Below are 19,748 nucleotides of genomic sequence, written 5' to 3' on the forward strand. Positions count from 1 at the left end.
ACTGCCCAAAGTCACCCAACCAGTATGTGTCAGAAGTGGAATGTAAATCAGGTCCTTCTCAGTTACAAGGCCAAATCTCTATCCAGTATTCCATGCTACCCCTGTTGTTTATAATTTGATGGTATTTATAAATTTCTTTTTTTTTTTAAAGCAATCGGGGTTAAGTAACTTGCTCAAGGTTACATGGCCAGTTTTTTTTTTTTGGGGTGTGGTGCTAAGTTATTTGAGCCCAGATTTGATCCCCATGTCATCCCGACCTAAGCAACTGGGGTTAAGTAACTTGCTCAAGGTTACACGGCCAGGTGTTTCTGGGTGGGTGCTAAGTGTCTGAGGCCGGGATTCGATCCCCAGGTCATCCTGACACTGGAGCCAGTGTTCTTACTCGCTGTGCTACCTTGCCACCCCTATAAATTTCTTACTTTGCAAACATTATATTTATGTATTATATACTTAGTACAGAACCTATACTAAACTTTCTAACAGAAAGGGTAAAGATATAGGTTAGTTTTCTACATGAGGAACAACAAAAAGAATATTGGATAGAACATATGATTGTTTCATCTAATCTAGAATTCTGCCTTAGTGACAAGAAGGTTCTGTCCTAGATCTAGTTTTCTGGTTGAACAGAGCCATTATCCTCAATTAGAGTCTTCCTATAAAATTTTAAAATTCCTTTCCCTTGAAATCTTTAAAAAAAAAACTTGTTAGAAATTATCTATGTTGCCCCTTTGGAAGCCAAGGAAACTATCTGTAACCCTGATTTTTAAAAATTATACAAGTTTAGTAAATTTAGCAAATAGTATACATATAGGAAAATAAGAATATAAAAGTTTTGATAGAGCAGATATAATTTCTAAACATTAATTCTTAGTGAAAAGGTTAATACAAAATAACCACATTCAAATTATGGAGAAAATAAATTATTCAATAGGATTGTAAAATAAGAACTAGAAACTTTTATATGCTTTACTGGTACTTTATACAAGAAATCTTTTTTCTCCTTCAAACTCTATCCTCCAGGATTCTTATCTATTCAAGTAACAAGTGGCTGCTTCATTGAGTTTTATTTGGTTCCTAATTATCAAAACTTGTATTAATTACCTTCTTCTAAGTTCCCTTTATGGAAGTGAATTTCTCTGATGTGCTGGTTACTAAGAAAAATTACTGTTTCATGGTGTTTACTTGGAGAAAGAGGATACAAACCTAAATTATACAACCAAAATTTCCTCCTTAATGGCACAATAAGTTTATAAACTAGGAGATGAACTTTTGGCCCTGTAAGAAATACACAGAATATTAATATCATGAATGATATTCATGAAAGCACACTGAGGCTTAAGAGAAGATGAGTGAGTGATCCAAAGTCAAACAAGTAGTGGCTTATAGGATTTGAGGCCAGGACTTCACTCAAAATCTAGGGTTCTTTTTTATCATAACTAAATGCAGCAGAGGTCAATACTCTTGAAGGGGAATCAAAAAGGAATATGACATAAAAAAGATACTGGAGTGGGGCCCTGCAAGTAGATCTCTGAGGTTCACTGGAAATTAAGTTACATGGCAGCTTTATCATTTAGCTGAAGAAAAAGTTACCCTCAATTTCAACCTTAAGTTTCTCGTAAACACTGCAACAACCATTGACAAGGGCTTTAAAATACAAAATGCAAATGTAAAATTGTAAAAATAAAAGTGAGGACTTTCATATTTCAAATGACTATAAAAATTTAAGCAGCAGTATGAAATTCAATTTTGGGGAAAAAACAAAATAACACTGACATTACTGAATGGAAAAAAAAGACACTGTTTGAGTACCTTAATATGCTTTACACCACAACTGACAAGTTTATTTGGTTGATACAAGTCCCAAGAAATATCAAATATCTGTAAATAAACAAGAATTGCAGTTAAACTCATCTTTTAATAACATTTTCAGCCTCATGTTAAATATGATCAAAAGTCAAAACCCACCCATCTTAATATTGTTATCCATTAAAAACATGTGATTCCACTTTCAAAATTTGGAGTTACTGTGATATATACAAATGACCTATTACAATAGACCTGTGATTCTTTTCACACAGAAGAGTAAACTCCCTCTACTAAAGGAGACTGGCATCTTATCTGCAAACTATAGTCTTAGAGAGGTGACGACGGCACTCAGAGTTTAACTGTCTCACCCAGGGTTCCACAGTCAATATATATCAAAAGGACTTGAACCCATGTCTTCTTGGCTCTGAGGTCTGCTCTTTATCTACAACATTTCTCTGCATTTCCTCTTTTTACATATTATTCATATAAATTTTGTGAAAGAGTAAAAGGAAATGAAATTTTTATAGCATATATTAATCTCTTCCTAAAAACCCATAAATTTCTAAATAACGTATCCATTAAAGAAAAATATTTTAAACAAAACAAGTACCACAATGAAAATACATAGTGCTAGAGAGAAATAGCTTTCTTAGAAAATAAAGTGACTTCCCTGGGATTCAGTTATATACATCAGTGATGAACCTTGAACGCAAGTATTCCTGATTCTGAGGCCAGTTCTCTAACTACTATTCTACACTCCCTCAAGTGATTATACAATATCCACTAACAGGCAAAATAGAGAGATTTTTAAAAATACTAATAAAATCTCTATATAATATTTTCAAGACTCAATGAATGATCCAGTAAAACCATTATTATGGTAAAATTTATTATCTCAAAATTCTAATAGAATAAGAAAAACATCTGCAAGTTTATTATTATAGTTTTCAGCTCGTATTTAATTATGAAGGAAAAGTTGCAGAACATTTAAAAAAGACAGAACTTTTAAAATGGTTTATGTAGTTAGTTTCATACCACTTGACACCCTAAGGTTATACACTATATTGTGGTGGGTGGGCCAAGGCAAGGAGCCCTGCCATCCCGCAGCAGGGCTGAGAGAATGTGGGGGCCCTGCTATGACCCAACAGGGTCAAGAGAGTTATCTATCCAGAGGCTGTGAGAGACGGTGAGTTAAAAGAGAGACAGGGACTCAAAGAATGGTGGACAATAGAGTCTCCTTTATTGTCTCGAGTGCAAGCCTTTTAGAGTCCTCTTCCTAATAGCTTTCCCCTGTGAACATTGCACACTATGGTGTTCCTAGGCCAGGGCAAAAACACCACACTCATCTCGAGTAACCAATCCTCACACCTTTGTGCTTGAACTCTTCCCTGGGGGATAGGCAGCCCTTTGCCTGAGGGGGCTTATTCAGCCATCAGGGTCAGAATCTCACTGGCCCATGGTCCTCAACACTACTATTTGACAAAGCCTCAGAGAAGAAAAAGTGAAGTGACAATGTAAAAGAATTCTAATACATACTTTAAATTGTCATAAGCAATATGCTTTTCCTCTAAAATTTCATAAAATGTATCCATTTTGAGGTGTGCTATATTCACTCCATTAATCTCTCTGGTGTCAATGACTACAGACACATTCTTAGTCTACTGAAGTCAATAAATATAAGGTTTTCCCCAATATATCTTACACTTACATAGTCCCAATCTAAGAAATACATCTCTGTTCCAAAACTGGGGTTTTTTTGGGTATCTGCTCTAAAATTGGAGTTCTAATAAAAGAGTTCCTATTCATGACAATAATACAACAAAGAATAAAACTCAAAGTCCCACCAAATCAGAAACTCCAATAGAGAATACTTACTCTGTCTGTATGCCCAGGAGCCATGGATAACATTTTTCCTTTTCTCCAATCCCAAACACATATTGCATTTTTTGAATCCAATCCAACAGATACCAAGCGCTGACCGTTTTCAGTGAGTTAAAGAGAAAAATAAATAAATCAAGTAATAGAAATATGTAGATGGAAAACATTTGCATATGATTTTTTTGGCCCAAAGAAATCTACTTTGAGCCTGAATGAACTAGATGGATACTATAATGACAACAACTACTAATATTTATATAGTATTTATTATGTGCCAGGCACTGTGCTTTACAATTATCTCATTTGATCCTTACAACAACCCTCAGAGGTAGGTATTATTATTATCCCCATTTTTCAGTTAAGGAAACTAAAGAACATTGAGGTTAAGTGACTGGCCTAAGGTCATACAGCTACCAAGTATCAGAGACAACATCTGAGTCAGATCTTCCTCATTCTAAGCACATGTGCTCTATATATTATGCCACCTAGCTTCCTCATCTACATTTTCAAAGAAATAGTAAAATAGATTCATAGATGTTTTAGAAAAGTCTTTATTTCATATTTTAAATGATATCATGTGGGCAAAATTATTTAGTACATAGAGTATCTGTTTTTTTTAAATTACTAATAATAGCAATATTGACACAATAATAAAAATACAAATATTTGGGGAAAGTTTCAATAGCATCAATGCTCAATCATCTATGTAGTCATAAAACCAAAAAAAATACTAAATGGAGAGGTTTTTTTGATGGGCAGTAAGGGTTGAATAAACTGTCTAGAGTCACACAGCTAGTATCTGAGGTTGCATCTGAACTCAGATCCTCCTGACTCTAGGACCATTTGTTCTATCTACTGTGCCACTTAGATGCCCCCTAATGGATTCTTAAATTTTCTTTTTAGTCATTTGTTTCAACCTTCTTTCCTACTAAACCTCAGAGAAAGATGCTAACAAATAACAAGTCATTACATTTGAGATCACAACTCTTAATACTCTTGCAGTCTAGTCAATGAAGAGTAAAATGGGAAAAAAAAATGCTGCTTCATTCTCAGTAACAATCCCTGTGAATTTCCAGTCCAGATCCTTGCTACCTTCTCCATATACCTCCCCAAAATATGCTGTTTCCCCCATAAGAATGAATTCATGAAGGTAGGGACTTCTGTATGTTTAGCACCCTTCACATAATAACATTTTTCATTCACTCATCTTCTACAAAAGAAACAGCAGCAAAAGATAATTCAAAATTCCCAAGTTTATTACAATAAAATCTAAAATTTAACTTAAATTTTCTGTTGTATTTCATACAATTCATTTTCTAAAATACCTTAAAATCTGCAGACTAGAACAACTGCTACAATGTTTTCCTAAATAATCCTTATTATAAATAAATTATAAAATTTCACTTATTCATTATCTATTTATTGAAATTCAGTAATTAAATTATTTCTTTTTTAATGCAGATATCAAAGCCTGATAATACAATTCAAAACAGATTTCTTTGACTAAAATATTTGATTTAGGTGTCTACAAAACCTAAATTGATTATAAACTCTTCACCTTCTCAAATGGAAAACTGACCTTTTTTTTAGTACAGGTGGGTCCCATGTTATTCTAGAATTATACGGCTTTATCTCCTCTTCAGAGACAGGTTGACTGGATGCAATATTGGGCACATACTGCTTAATATGTCTGCCCCTACCTCCTGCTACAGATGTGGATGAGGCCACTGGGGTGCTTCTCACTGCACTGGGTTGTTTATCTCCTGCCTCAAAAGTCAATGAGTTTAATCATTTACCCTAAACACTTAACTCCATTCTAGTCCTATTTCCTGCTTTCAGACTGGGCTGCATTATATTTTGACTGCTCTTCTGCAGGATTCTGGTAGGCAGGGGGTTTTTTTGTACACACCTAAAATGGATGGAGATTACATGTGATTCTCATTGGTTTTGTCACTGTTTCTTCTGCTGCATTTCCAGAATTTCACTGGGGGTATTAATATGGGAACTGGGCTCCATTAGTTCCTACCATGCCATCATCTTCCCAGTCTTTCAAAAAAAACACCACCACCAAATCAACCACACAGCTAAATTTTCAGCTTCATACTATGGGACCAAGAGCAAACTCTGAATCTAAAAGAAATGACCTCAGCTATATGAATTCTGACCCTGGAGAAGTCAAAAAGTAAACTTGTCTAGGCTTCATGTTTCATTGCTAAGTTCATCTCACATAGAAATAATCTTCTCCCAGCAAATACAAGCCCTTACAACTTAGAATCATAGTTTCAGATGGAAAGAAACTTCAAGATCATATAGTCTGATTATCTAGCTTTATTGAAAAGGAAACTAAGGTACAGAGAGAGATAAGAAGTGTTTTGCCAAAACATTCCTAAATGGAATAGGTTCTGGGAATGAGGACGAGTTCTCATCCATGGAACCTCCAAACAGATCTGGAAAATACACCAGTGCAAATCCTGATGGTGAAATCCAGAAAAAGTCACAGTGAATCCTTTGTTCACCCCAAGTTGGCATAAGGAGACAGAGAAGTCTGCAGACACTGGGGAATAAGCCAAGTCAAAAGCATACCACTGTAGGGTTCAGAGAGAGACTGTATACCACGTACAGAAGAAATGCCAAGCCTCTTTTGAGGTGGCAAAAAATGTAAATCTAGGGGGTGCCCATAATTTGGGGAATGAAAATACAAGTTATGGTATAGTACTATTTTGTACAAAGGGGATGGCTTCAGAGAAATTTAGAAATTTCATATGATCCCATGCACAGTGAAGTAAAGAGAACAATTTCAATCAATGATAACAAGATGGTAAAGGTAAACAACTTTGAAAGAATTAGGAACTATGATTAGTACAATGACCAACCACAATTGCTGAAGATTGTTGATAAAAAATGCTATCTATCTCAAATAGAATCAAAATGAGACAAATATATTTTTTGGACATGGCCAATGTAGAAATTTGTTTTCACACATTATATATGTTTCTACTATGTTTTTCTTTATTTCTTAAGGTGGAGGTGGGGTGCAGTTTATGGTGAAAGACTTTTGCTGATTGAAAAAAATATATATGTACATACATATATGTTAAACAAAATTCCCATAGCTAATAAAATATAGAGTCTTTATGTGAATTTATGTTTTCCAACTTATTAGGGCATAGAGTAGAGTAATTCACTGTTCCCCTTTGGGTACAGTCACATTTCTACCACATGCTTACTAGGGGTTTAGAGAAATGACCTCCATAAGATCACAGAACTGCTTTTTGCAAGGGACCTTAGTGATTAAGTAGTCCAGAGGTTCTTGACCTTTTTTGTATTTTCTATCCCTTTGTGATCCTGATAAAGCCTATGGACCATGTTTCAAATGCATAAAATAAAATAATGCATCTAAACTGTAAGATTACATCTTCCCTTTAAAATGGAAACCAAGAAAGCTTTGTAAGAAATAAGGAAACTGAGTTACTATCATACTACCACGTCTGACTCCACAAAGTACTTACTGGAAATCTAACCTAAGATACCATTCAGCCAAAATTACAACTCTTAAAAAAAAACTTTTCTAGGAAACATACTGGAAAATCATAGTGGGTTTCTAAAAGGAAGAAACAGAAAGACTCCTTATAATAAAATAATTGTGATCTTCAATCAGGTAGTCAAAGAAGACCTTCAATAAAAACAACCTCCTCAATTTCTGTTAGTTTGGTATTTTTGAAGAAGTGGCATATATGGGAATTCATTTTCAGAATGTTAGTACTATACAGTTAATTTTAAAGCAGGAATAATAAATTACTAAAAAGCAAATTAAGAAGTTTAAGATGATTTTAAGAGTAAGGTTTATTTATTAGCATACAGTTTTAAAATAATATTTGCAGCATAGCCATAGCTAGAAAAATGAATGTCAACAATCAATTATCTTTTAAAGTCTGAGAAACTAAAACAATTCACTTAAATAAACATTAATTAAGTACCTACAATGTTCCAGGCATTGTGCTAAAACTCTGCCAAAACTTTTTTGTTCTTCCTTGATCACTTGTTGATGAGATATAATTAACATTTTAGGGGCACACATTTAATCAGTAGTGATTTTACTCTTATTTAAGTAAATCTGCATATTAAATCAAACAGCTTTCCCATTCTGAGATGTCTACACAGAAGTAACAGGAAAAAAAGCTCATCTCAGAGCATCCATCCCAGACTTTTCATGAAAAAAATCTAAACTCAATTATCTTTTGAAATACTAAAACATTTGCAATCAGTATAGCTCAACATATGACAAACTAATTTTAAGACTTTCTTCCATTTACTCTACATCTACTATGTGTTATCTGGCAATTATTATGTTACATTTTTCTTGCTAATGACCAGGCAATATTCTACTAGTACATAATCATCATGACTTTGAAGGTAAATTGTTTATCTGGCAAGAACAAATCAGTTTTGTTCAACTAAACAAAAAGTTCTTAGAGACTTAATTACTTGTAATGCTCAACTATTATATTCTAATAAACAAAAGTTTTTCAATTACTTCCTATTTTTAACATAATAACTAATGACATCTAACATTGTAACAAGTCCTTGTAGTACATAACATATTTTTAAAACGTTATTTAGTAAAAAGACCACATACTTGTCCATCCAAGTCAAATGACAAGCAAGCTACACCATGTGTATGAATATCCTTAAGCACTGATATAGTCTGCACCGTGTATGAATCCCAGACACAGATATATGGTTCTTTCCCAACTTGTCCAGTTGCTACCAACACTCGTTCAGGATGCAATGCAAGGCTGTCAAAAAAAAATTAACACTTTTAAATAATTGCCTATAGGTATTTTGTAGTATTTAGTCTGTACAAAATTTTTAAATTATTTTATTTTAAAAGAACTTTTATAGAAATATATTAGTCACAATTTTAATACACTTTTGCTTAAGTATTTACAAGACATCAATAATTTTACCAGATTATTAATAATAATCCTCCACTAAAATCCTATTCTGAAGCTTAACTGTGGGATCGAAGTAAGGAGATGCTTTTTAAAATTATGTCAACAAGAACAAACTCTAGCAGATTCCATTAAACTATAAAGTTTTCAAGTATGAGCTCGGTAATAGACTAAACATGTCTGTTACCTAATAACTGATTTAGCTAACTTTGAAATGGTTCATCCAGGTTGGCTGAAGAGTGATACATTTTTGAAATAATCATTCTCTCTACTAAGTTGTAGAAAAATAGAAAGCTTTACTAATGGAAGCAATACCCATACCAACAAAATTATAAATCCTTGGAAGTACTGAAGCATTCTTCTAGTAATAAATTCAGTGAAATGACAACCTCAAATATGCACCTGGCATTCTGACATCATCAGTGTGCATCTTTCCTCCTACAGATCACAAATCATCCATTCCTGCCATCCATCCCATGCAACTCTTCCCCATATTCTTCTGCAATAAGTTTGCTATTAGGACTACACTTAAAGGCCTTCTTCATTTTCTCTTGACATCTTTAGAATAATAATGGAACATAAGAACTGTCCATCAATGATGGGCCTCCCCCTTTCCCCCCACCTCCCGGCCAGGAATTGCATGGTCATTAGAGAATTATGTGATTTTTCCAATCCTGTCATTCTCCCCTTTCTAAGAGGCAGCTAGATAGTACAAGGAATGCGCCTGGAGTCAGAAAATTGTTGTACAGTCATTTCATTAGTGTCTCTTTGTGACCCCATTTGGGGTTTTCTTGGCAAAGATATGGGAGTGGTTTGCTATTTCCTTCTCCAGTGGATTAAGACAAACAGAGGTTAAGTGACTTGCCCAGAGTCATAAGGCTAGAGTCTGAATTCAGATTTTAACTCAGGTCTTCCTGACTCCAGGCCTGGTAGTCTATCTACTGTGACACCTAGTTTCCCCTAGGAGTCAGGAAGACCTGAGTTCAAATCCTCAGACACTATCTGCATGACCCTGGGCAAGTCACTTAACCTGTCTGCCTCAGTTTTCTCAACTGTAAAATGGGGATAACAGCACCTACCTCTCAAGATTATTGTGAAGATCAAATGAGATAATATTTGTAAAGTGCTTAGAACAATGTTGGGCACACAACAGATGTCTAATAAATGCATGTTTCCTTCCTTCCATTCAATTCTGAACCCAACTCATTCGTTTGTGATGTCTATCCAAGGTAAAGATAATCGATGGACAGGTGACCCATGAAGTTACTATCAATGACCCTAAAATACAAACTCTGGAGAAAGTCTAATTCAGATATTAGAAGGAATTAGCAAAGCAGCTCTCCTTCCTAATTGATTTGCAAGGATTTTCTCTTCTTCCTCACTCCATTTTTCTCTTATAGTATCAAATTCCAGCATCTCAAAAGAGCTCTCAATAACAAGAGAAGCTCTCATCTATGCAGACTACTGTAGTTTATAAAGTACTTTCTTCAGAACAACCCTATAAAGTGAATAGAGCAGATGTTATTATACCCATTTTAGGAGGCAAAGGAAATAAGGTGAGAAGTGAAGCAATTAACTTAAGTACCACCTATCAACAAATTCAATTTAATTCAGTTAAGTTTTACCAACTGCTTACTATTTTCAGGACAAGCCAGGTGGTACAGTAGATAGCGTTCCAGGTCTAGAGTCAGAAAGACTCATCTTCCTGAGTTCAAATTTGGCCTTAGACACTTACTAGCTATGTGACCCCAGGCCAAGTCAAATTTTCCCAAATTTGTGGAATTTGCTTTATTTCCGTCATCTGTAAAATGAGTTGGAGAAGGAAATGGCAAATCACTCCAGTATCTTTGCCCTGAAAACCCCAAATAGGTAGAGTCATGAAGAGTTGGACAACTAAACAACAACAATACTATAGAAGGATTTATTACAAATCTCTGCTGACAGATGCTTTGATCAGCATATACTTCTGTGTGCTGTATCACTTGAAGCTAGTAATTGGAATACCAAACAAAATCATCTCCATCATTTTATTTTTCAAGGAATCTTGTATAATTCTGACATATTCATCATTCTACCTTCTTGAAGGAGGACATTAAGATCATATTTTGCTCACAGGAATAAGATTTTTTTAAAAAGCAGTAAGCACAATGGGATCTTGTATTTACTAAATCTGTTAGTTAGTGTGACTAAAATGTGTTCTTAAAATTATAATATTTGTAAAAGCCTGACTGATTTCTTCTCATAACTTCATCAAGGACACACCTGATGTGCAAGATCATATAAAAATTTTCTATATATTTTTTAAAAGGCTGTTCAAAGTTTATTAGTTTCAGTTGAATACAAAGTAAACAGGTTACTGAGGCTGCTGAAAAGCACATAGGTGATTCAGATTGTAAAAAAATAAACAACAGCAGTGTGGTTTCTTTCACTTGTTTTTTGGTGTTTTGCTTTTGTTTTCCTTACAAAACACACACACACACACACACACACACACACACCACAATGACTTCTACACTTACGCAGCCTATCTATTCTAAAGGCATAGGTGAGAGAGGGAAGGGAGGAGAGGGAAGGGGGATATGGGCTCTGATGCCTCGCACACTTCAGAAGCAGGGGAAGCAGCAAGGAGGGTACTGCTGCTCATGTAGAAGGCCCAGTGCTGGTCTTGCTGGGCTCGCTGACATGCTGCTTCCTCATGGCCTCCTGAGCCAGGTCACAGGTGATCGTGCCATGAGCAACCTGGAAAGTTCCTGAGTGCTCTGGGGATTCCAATACAGTTGTCATGAACGGATGACTCAACTTGCTGAAGAAGAAGCTTACCCACCAGTGGCCTGGGTCTGATTTGGGAAGACCAGGATGGTGGGGGATCACTTCCCCAGAGTACTCAGCACTTCCACAGGAGCTATCACTGGAGGTGGGACCCAGATGCCTTCGGTAGTAGTCATGGTTTGCTACAAGTGAACCTCTGGATGGGATTGCTGCCATATTGCTTGTTCTTCTTATGATGATGTAAACCTTAGTGGCAGCTCCCGAGCAGCCCCTGTAAGGCAGTGGGCTGCAGTGGACGATCACCAGTGACCTGGCTCCGGGGAAGGGGGCGCTAGGCCACAGAGCCCATTTGTAAAGGAGATTACAGGAGGCTACTCCATGGCAATGAAAATGCGAGAGTTCTTCGGGTTTTCAATTTTCTACATTTCTTAAATAGGTATATGGAATGACAACTATTTATGTTTTCTTGGTGTCCTTGTAAGGGTAATAAGGTCCAAAACATTTTTTTTATGTTTTGATATCCTCTTCTTGTTCAGATATTCTGAAAACTAATTCCTCAGTGCCCTCAATACAGAGTCCCCTCCAATCACAGACTTCCACTGTTTATACTTGGTCTAGAGGATAATTCAAGTCAAAGAAGATAATTCAAGTCAAAGAAAGTGGAGTCCTCTAGCTACGCTTTTCTGTGAATGACACTGCTATTTGCAGCATTGCTGAGCTTTCTAAATGAGACATAATCACTTAAAGTTTGGACTAACTATCCACAAAGTAGGAAGACCTAAAATGACGAAGAAAATTTATTGTTTAGGCTATGATATGCAGTTGGATAAACAACCCATAGAGCTGGTTCAGTTAAACATATGTGAGAATCTACTATAACTGGAAAATGAACAAAGCTTAGAATTCAAGAGAAAAACAGGCTGAATTGCACAGTGATTTTTAGGGACTTCAAGTTTCTCCTTGAAAGGCATTTTTTTCTTTTAAAAAAACCAGCAATCTTTCTAAACACACACATTGCTACCCTGAGACACTGCTGTCCTACCTAATGACTGTCTCTTCCATGTCATTATTTCAGCAAAGTCTTAGCAATCACACTTCATATTTTCCTTCCCTTCCTACTCTCCAGCCTTTTACTCCTTGACAGCTGCTTACTTGTTCACAGGTAAGACAGGTCCCATCTTCTCAATTCTGGAACCATAAACATCATGATCTTTCTGCCATTGTACCTGTCATGCTACTCCCCAATGACCAACTCAGCTAACTCTAACTTTTAGGACCAAAGTGCCCATCTGTCACCACCACTCCCCATTGTGTGATTCTTCCCCAATTAGAATGGAAGCTTCTTAAGACAAAGACTGTCTTCGTTTTCATCTTTGTATCTCCAGAGTTTAGCACAGTGCTTTGTGCATAGCAAATGTTTAATAAGTACTTTTGGGGATTCCTTCTTTCAATGATTTTTAATGGATCTAAGTCATGACATACAGTCTCTGAAGAACTAAAGTCATAAGGATCACCCAGAGGACAAAAGAGAATAGTGGGCAAAAGTAAACTGCAACAGTGCACAATAAATTTAGTGCTGAAAGGGAACACACAGCTATCTAGTTCAACTCCCTTATTTTACATATGGGGAAAGTGAAGATAAGGGATATTAAATGACTTGCCCAAAGTCACCCAAGTAGTAGGTGGCTGAATTAGGATTTGAATCGGGATTCTGTTATCAAATTCTTTGCTCTTTCTTCCTGTACTACCCTTTCTTGTGCAGAAGCAATAAAAGATACCTGTAGAGAAGTGTATGAAGGTGGTGAGTCAAGTAGCAAGATCAAAAGTTTGATGTTATCACCACAATGTCATCTACAAACAGGATCATCTCAAGGAGTTTAGCATCTACAAGGAATCTCACTTTCATTTGGAATATATGCTGGGCATCCCCCACAAGACTGGCAAACACCTTTGCTGAGCAAATATCTCCCTCTCTTATGCTATGCTTAATATTGATAGTCAGAGAGTTGAATAAAGTTCTATGTTGAGTTTTTTTTTCAAGAAATCTTTGATGACTTTGACATATGCATAGGACACATCTTGTTGAAGGAGTGGCTTCAAGATGGCATTTTGCTCTATCAAATAAAATTTTGTTTTTACAGTTAATAAACACAATGAAATTCTTTATTCAGTCACTTGGATGACTATAAAAATGAGGTCTGCGGTAGAATATCACTTGTGAGAGCCTGCTGTTCCTTTCTCATACTTTCATAAAGCATGCCCCCAAAATAAATGTGTAGGGGTGTATGTGTGTGTTTACACACAGATACATGCATTTGTGTATTTGTGCGTATACATACATATATACACACCAACATATAATACATACATACACAGAACCTGCTTGTCCTTTTCTCATACTTTCATAAAATATACTCTTAACATAGGTATGTATACACTTGTGTGTGTTTATGTGTGTTTTGTCACACCTGATAGAATACAAACTTATTAAGGGCAGGGTCTGTTTTGTTTTTGTCACTGTATTCCCAGCACCTAGCACAGTATCTGACACCTAGTAAGCCTGCTAAGTGACTGAGCATATTTTATAGATGTGTAGATATAGATATATACATAATAGTTATATATATATCAGAGAGAGAAAGAGGATATGCTCGTGAAAGTTTTATAGAGCTAAGAAAATAAGCACACAGGCTTATAGACACTGATATTTTCTCAGTCACATTTTTTGACAATAATAAAGTTCAAAATATTTTCCTAAGCCTATGGTATCCTCCCTTTCAGAGAGAATCCACCTTTCAGTGCCCTCAAAATTTTGTCACCTTCAATAGAAATCATTCTTACTCTACACTAGATTTTGTCCAACTGCTCCTGCCAACTCCATTCTCTTTAGGGCTATGGAACTGATACACTAGAATCATGTGTTGACTTCCCTGTCATCAATGAAGAAAAGAGTTTATTAGAAAAACATTTGTGATCTTTTACATTTGTCATCTGTTGTATTTCTAGTTTAATACTTAAATGGTCTTGGTATAATCTGCTTCAATGAGTTTTTAGTCAAGGTTTCAATAAACTTATTTTCCCCCTCTATTTCCATACTATTTTGATACAATACTGTTCATAATGTTCCATTATCTTCCTCCTCTAGATTTTGCAAAAATAGATTTGCAAATATATGGTGTCCTTGGCTAACAAGAGGAGGAAATTCTGTGCTGAGGTGATTTCTAGGCTCTTTTACATCATGGCAATTGATTTACATCAGTTAAATTTTCTTAGAAAATGGTGTTAGTCTGGGTTAATTTCTTTTATCCATTTCCCATTTTTTTCAGTTTCAATACAATAATCTCTTCCAATTTTTATCCTTTTCCTGATGTGGTATTGATTGAGATTATTTCTCCAATGAGTCAGTGGTACACACACAGCTGATTCAAAAATAACCCCTAACTCAATAATTAGTCATTTACTGCCTGCTAAAATATAATCAATTTCATTTTTTGTGATGACATTTTCTACTTGTCACATATGGTGTCTCCCAATATTATACTCATATTCTAAACTATATCACACTAAACTCTTACTTGAGAAAGTACCCACTATTTTCTCAAAGAAAGTATTCATGACAAAAAGGTGTGGAGGTTCAGTATTAGTCTACAAGATTTTGACCTTTCTCATTTGTTACTCTGAAATTATTTTTTATATATTTTCTGCTATCTTACCCTATGTCCACCTTTACATTGAAGTAACTGAATATTAAAGTATAAGATGGCTCAATTTGGAGGGGTATCATGGACAGTAGAGCTATCACACTTGGAGCCTGACATCAGAGTCCTGGATATGCTTTATAGAGGAAGTAGAAATGGCTCTAAAAAGAACAAAAACAGCGGGATTAGATCAAGTGTACATAAAAAAAGACCTGTGGCTGTAGGCAGCATAACGGTGAGCATTTAACTGATGTAAATTCACAAGGTATCATAAGGGAAGAAATCAAACATGTGAACATCTCAAAGATTATTAATACTGAAAAAGGTGACCAAGAAAATATCAATAATTACCAAACTCTGGTCCTACTTTCCCATCTGTATATACCTTTAAGGACAATTACTTAATAAACAAGAGCATCCTCAATGATAAGTATTTATAGGAAACAAGTAGGCTTTTACAAGTGATATTCCACAGTAGAACACACATTTATTTACTAACACACAAACTAATAAAACAAAGATCTAAAGAATAAATGATTTCATTGCACTAATAAGAATCATAGTATTATAGATCCCAAACTGAAAAGAACCTTGGAAGCCATCTAGTTCAACTATGTTAATTTAAAAAACTGACTTGGTACAGCAAAACATCATCTTAAAGGCTCTCTTTCAACAAGATTGCTCCCATAAATGTAACAAAAATTATTCAAGATTCAAACAACCCTCTGACCATAAATATCAAGAGAAGCATAAAACAGGATGAAGTTTGCTCACCAAGGTTGTTCACCACAGTCATAGAGATCAGAACTGAAGAAGGATTTATGGATGATAAGGCCTTCTAGATGCTCCTGTTGTGGATGACATCATGCTGGTTGCATCAAGCCCCAGAACATCGCAGAACCTCCTGGAAGAGATATATAACTACTTAAAAGGCATTTGTTCTAACCATTCACACAGGAAATAAACCAAATGGATGAAATGTATCTACATCCCACATTATAATAAGTAATTAAAATGAAAATTTTCACAGCACTTGTTCATCTGTATGTATACACTTGGATCAGAAAGTTCATCTGGACAGTGAGTTTGTCTCAGAACTGAAAAAGTGGAGAAAAGTAGGCTGGGCTACCTTTAGAAAACTATAAAGCTCCTTTAATGACATCAAACTTCTCCCAGAAACACAGGTCCAGATTGTTAATACTAATATTCTACTACTATTGCAGTATGTCTACAAGTCATACTGCCTCTAAATAAAGCCTCTCTCTAAAGCCTAGTCTAAATAATTAAAAATTAGTATCACAGGGGACAATGGAGAGGCACACAGTGAAAGTCAACAAGCTATAACAAATAAGGAACTTCAAAGAAGAATCAGCCAATAATAAAGGCAATGAATATTTATGAAGTGCCAAGTACAGTGCTAGGAGCTAGGCATAGAACACAATAACGAAACCATCCTTATTCATAAAGGGCACACATTCTAAAAGGGAAGACAGGCACATATATAATTATATAAAGATTAAATGCAAATAGCACTTAAAAACAAGCTCATTTGGGAGGGAGGGCACTAACTGGAAATAAGAAAAGGCTTCATGTAGGTTTTACCTGAACCACACCTTGACAGAAGGGCAAACATTCCCTTGTAACCATGATTAAACAAGAAAAGGAAATGTCCTCTGACACTACCCCCACTCTAGTACAGGTCCTTCTCACCTCATACCTAGACTACTGCAATAGCCTGCCTACCTCAAGATATCTTTCCCCACTCCAACTCATCTTGCCTTTGACCACTAAAGTGATTTTCCTCAAGCACAGGTCTAATTATGTCACACACACACACACACACACACACACACACACACACACACACCCATAATAAACTTAAGTGGCTTCCTACTGCCTCTAGGTTCAAGTACAAAATGCCACTTAGCATTTAAAGCCCTTTATAACCTAGCCCTCTCCTTTATTTCTTATACCTTACTCCTTTACATGTACTTTTTGATGTAGCGACACGGGCTTCCTGCCCATTTCATGAACAAGACACTTGATCTCTGAACTCTGGGAATTTTCTCTGGGTATCCTCCAACCCTGGAATGCTTTTGCTCTTCACCTCCACCTACTGACTTCCCTGGATTTACTTCCCAATTAAAATCCCATCTTCTATAGGAAACTTTCCTCAACCTCCATTAATTTTAATGCCTACCTTCTCTTAATTGCATCCTATTTATTCTGCATATAGCTTGCTTGTATATATTAGTTTGCGTTATCTTCCCCAATATATTTTGAGCTCTTTGAGAGCAGGGACTATCTATTACCTTTTTTTATATCCCCAGTCCTTACACAGTATCTAGCACATTAGGCACTTAATAAATGTTTACTGACTACCTCTTTATTGACTGACTGACAATTGATAGTATATGCAATATTCCACACTCACGGTCCCCACCTCTGAAATAAAGGGAAAGAAATACATTTTCTCAACTGTTTTCAGTGACCAATATCATTCATTATAATTACACCTTGGTCAGTTTTATTTTATTGTCTTTTCCATTTATATTCTAATCAATTTTAAGTTGTTTCCTTGACTCTGAAGATTTCACTCTCTGGCAGTTTATATAATCCTCATGTGTCTAAAACTTTTCACATTTATCATATTTCATTACATTCAAACACTAAAACGTGTTTAGTCATTTCCAACACTACTGTGAATGTTTTTAGTATGGAACCTTTGTTTCTGTCTTTGCTCCTGAGCTATAGACCTGGCAATGGGATCTCTAAGTCAATGGGTATGGACTTTCTAATATCTTTCATATATATATATATCTAAATTGTTTTTCAGAATGGTTAGATTGAGTCACAGTCCCAAGAGCTGGATATATTAATTCATCCAATCCAATGGACATCTACTCTTCTATGACCTTCTCCAGTCTTTATTTAAGATCTCCATACTACCTATAATTTTGAAAGATACCATCTTCTATTTTAAGGAGCTTCACTTAAAAGAGTAACACAACTTAGACTTAGTACAGTAAGTAGTTAGCCACAGTCAGGATAACACACAATTTAGCAGCTTTCACTTTAAGGAGTGGAGAGTTTATAACATGATATTTCAGAAAGCAAAGGATTATGGGCTAATAAATTTACCTAGCAAAAAATTAGCATAATGCTACAGGGGGAAAAACCTGAATTGTTAGGAAATAAAGGACTTCCAAGCATTCCTAATGAAAAGACCAGAATTGTAGAGAAACTTTGAGGTTCAAATACAGAAGTTAAGAGAAGAAACATAAAAAGGTAAACACAAATGAACAATTGTAAGGGACTAACCAAGAATAAACAGCTCTAATATAAGGAGATGATAACATGTGTCCCCTCTGAACCCCAACATCATCAGGGGTCGTAGAGGGAGTCTAATTAGACAGAAGGCCTCTGAGTAGTTATATTATATGTTGATGATATTAAGAGAAGATTGGAAAGAAAGGGGAAGAAAAATATATTGGGAATAGGGAGGAGAGTTAGTGAAAGGAAGGTTAGGGGGAAATTCTCTCACATAATTAGGGTTTACAAGTAGATATCTATAGAAAATATAGGAGGAGGTAGAGGAGTGGTTGACACTTGAACCTCATTCTCACCTGAACTTGTCAAAGGAGGGAAGGAAACAGAGTTGTGTATAGAAATACATTTCACTTAATAGGGAAATTGTAGGGAAAGGGGAAAATCAGGAATTAGGAGGGTAGATTAAGGAATTTAGAGAAGAATTAGTCCTAAACAAAACAAAGGATGTATAAAAATACTTGCAGCTTTTGTTGAGATGAGAAAGAATGGGAATATGAGGGAATGCCTATCAGCTGGAGAAAGGCTGAACAAGTTATGGTATATAAATGTGATATAATACTATTATGCTACAAGTAATGAAGGGGAAGGTTTCAGAGAAACCTGGGAAGACTTGTATGAATTAATGCATAGTGAATAGAACCTAGAGAACAAATATAGTACAAATAACTTAGAAAGAATCAGAAACCGTGATCAGCATAATGACCAAACGTGATTCCAGAGGGCTAATACATTCTACCCATCTCCTTATGGACAAGTAAGTGACTCAGTTTGCAAAAAAGACATTATGTTTAGCCCTGGAAAATGCAGAATTTATTTTGCTTGGCTATATGTTTGTAACAAAGGCTTTACTTTTTTTATTTTAGATTTTGCTTTTTGGAGGGGGGAAGGTAGGGCAATTGGAGTTAACTGATTTGCCCAAGGTCACTTAGCTAGTAAGTGTCAAGTGTCTGTGGTCGCATTTGAACTCAGGTCCTCCTGACTCCAGAGCCAATGCTCTTTACTGCGCCACCTAGCGTCCCCAAGGCTTTATTTTTTTTTCATTCTCAACTGGGGGGGATAAGAGGGAGAAAGTCAGATTTTGCTGACTGCAAAAAATATAATTTAATAAAAGGTATATTCCAGTTTCTAACAGGTTCTCCTCCCACCCCTCTTCAATTTACATGTCCTATCCTAATTCACCTGCCCTAGCCTTTGCATATACTTAAGTTATTAATTTATCTTTTTATTTTTTTTATTGTCCTCCTACACCATCACTTTTGAGTTTTTCCATTTCCCATTCACCAAGTATATGGTACAAAATCTTTCCTCTCCTCCC

At 35.6% G+C, this 19,748-nt stretch overlaps 1 protein-coding gene across 4 annotated transcripts in view; it reads right to left on the reverse strand.

Annotated features, from left to right (window-relative positions):
* Window positions 1-19,748, reverse strand: part of EML5 (EMAP like 5) — a 190,976-nt gene that overhangs the window by 162,945 nt on the left and 8,283 nt on the right. For 2 of the 4 annotated variants that reach the window (XM_069092388.1, XM_069092392.1), the window contains exons 2-4: window positions 8,321-8,480; window positions 3,682-3,780; window positions 1,810-1,878 (exon numbers count right to left, since the gene is read on the reverse strand). In XM_069092388.1, coding sequence (XP_068948489.1) covers window positions 1,810-1,878; window positions 3,682-3,780; window positions 8,321-8,480 — 328 coding nt within the window. Of the gene's footprint in view, window positions 1-1,809; window positions 1,879-3,681; window positions 3,781-8,320; window positions 8,481-15,118; window positions 15,785-15,877; window positions 16,008-19,748 lie in introns of those variants that run through there. The other 2 variants (XM_069092391.1, XM_069092390.1) reach the window with 2 other exon arrangements.

This window comes from Petaurus breviceps, unplaced genomic scaffold, assembly GCF_028583685.1.
Source record: "Petaurus breviceps papuanus isolate PSGF00001 unplaced genomic scaffold, PetGlider_PUasm1.0 189, whole genome shotgun sequence".
NCBI classification, from domain to species: domain Eukaryota; kingdom Metazoa; phylum Chordata; class Mammalia; order Diprotodontia; family Petauridae; genus Petaurus; species Petaurus breviceps.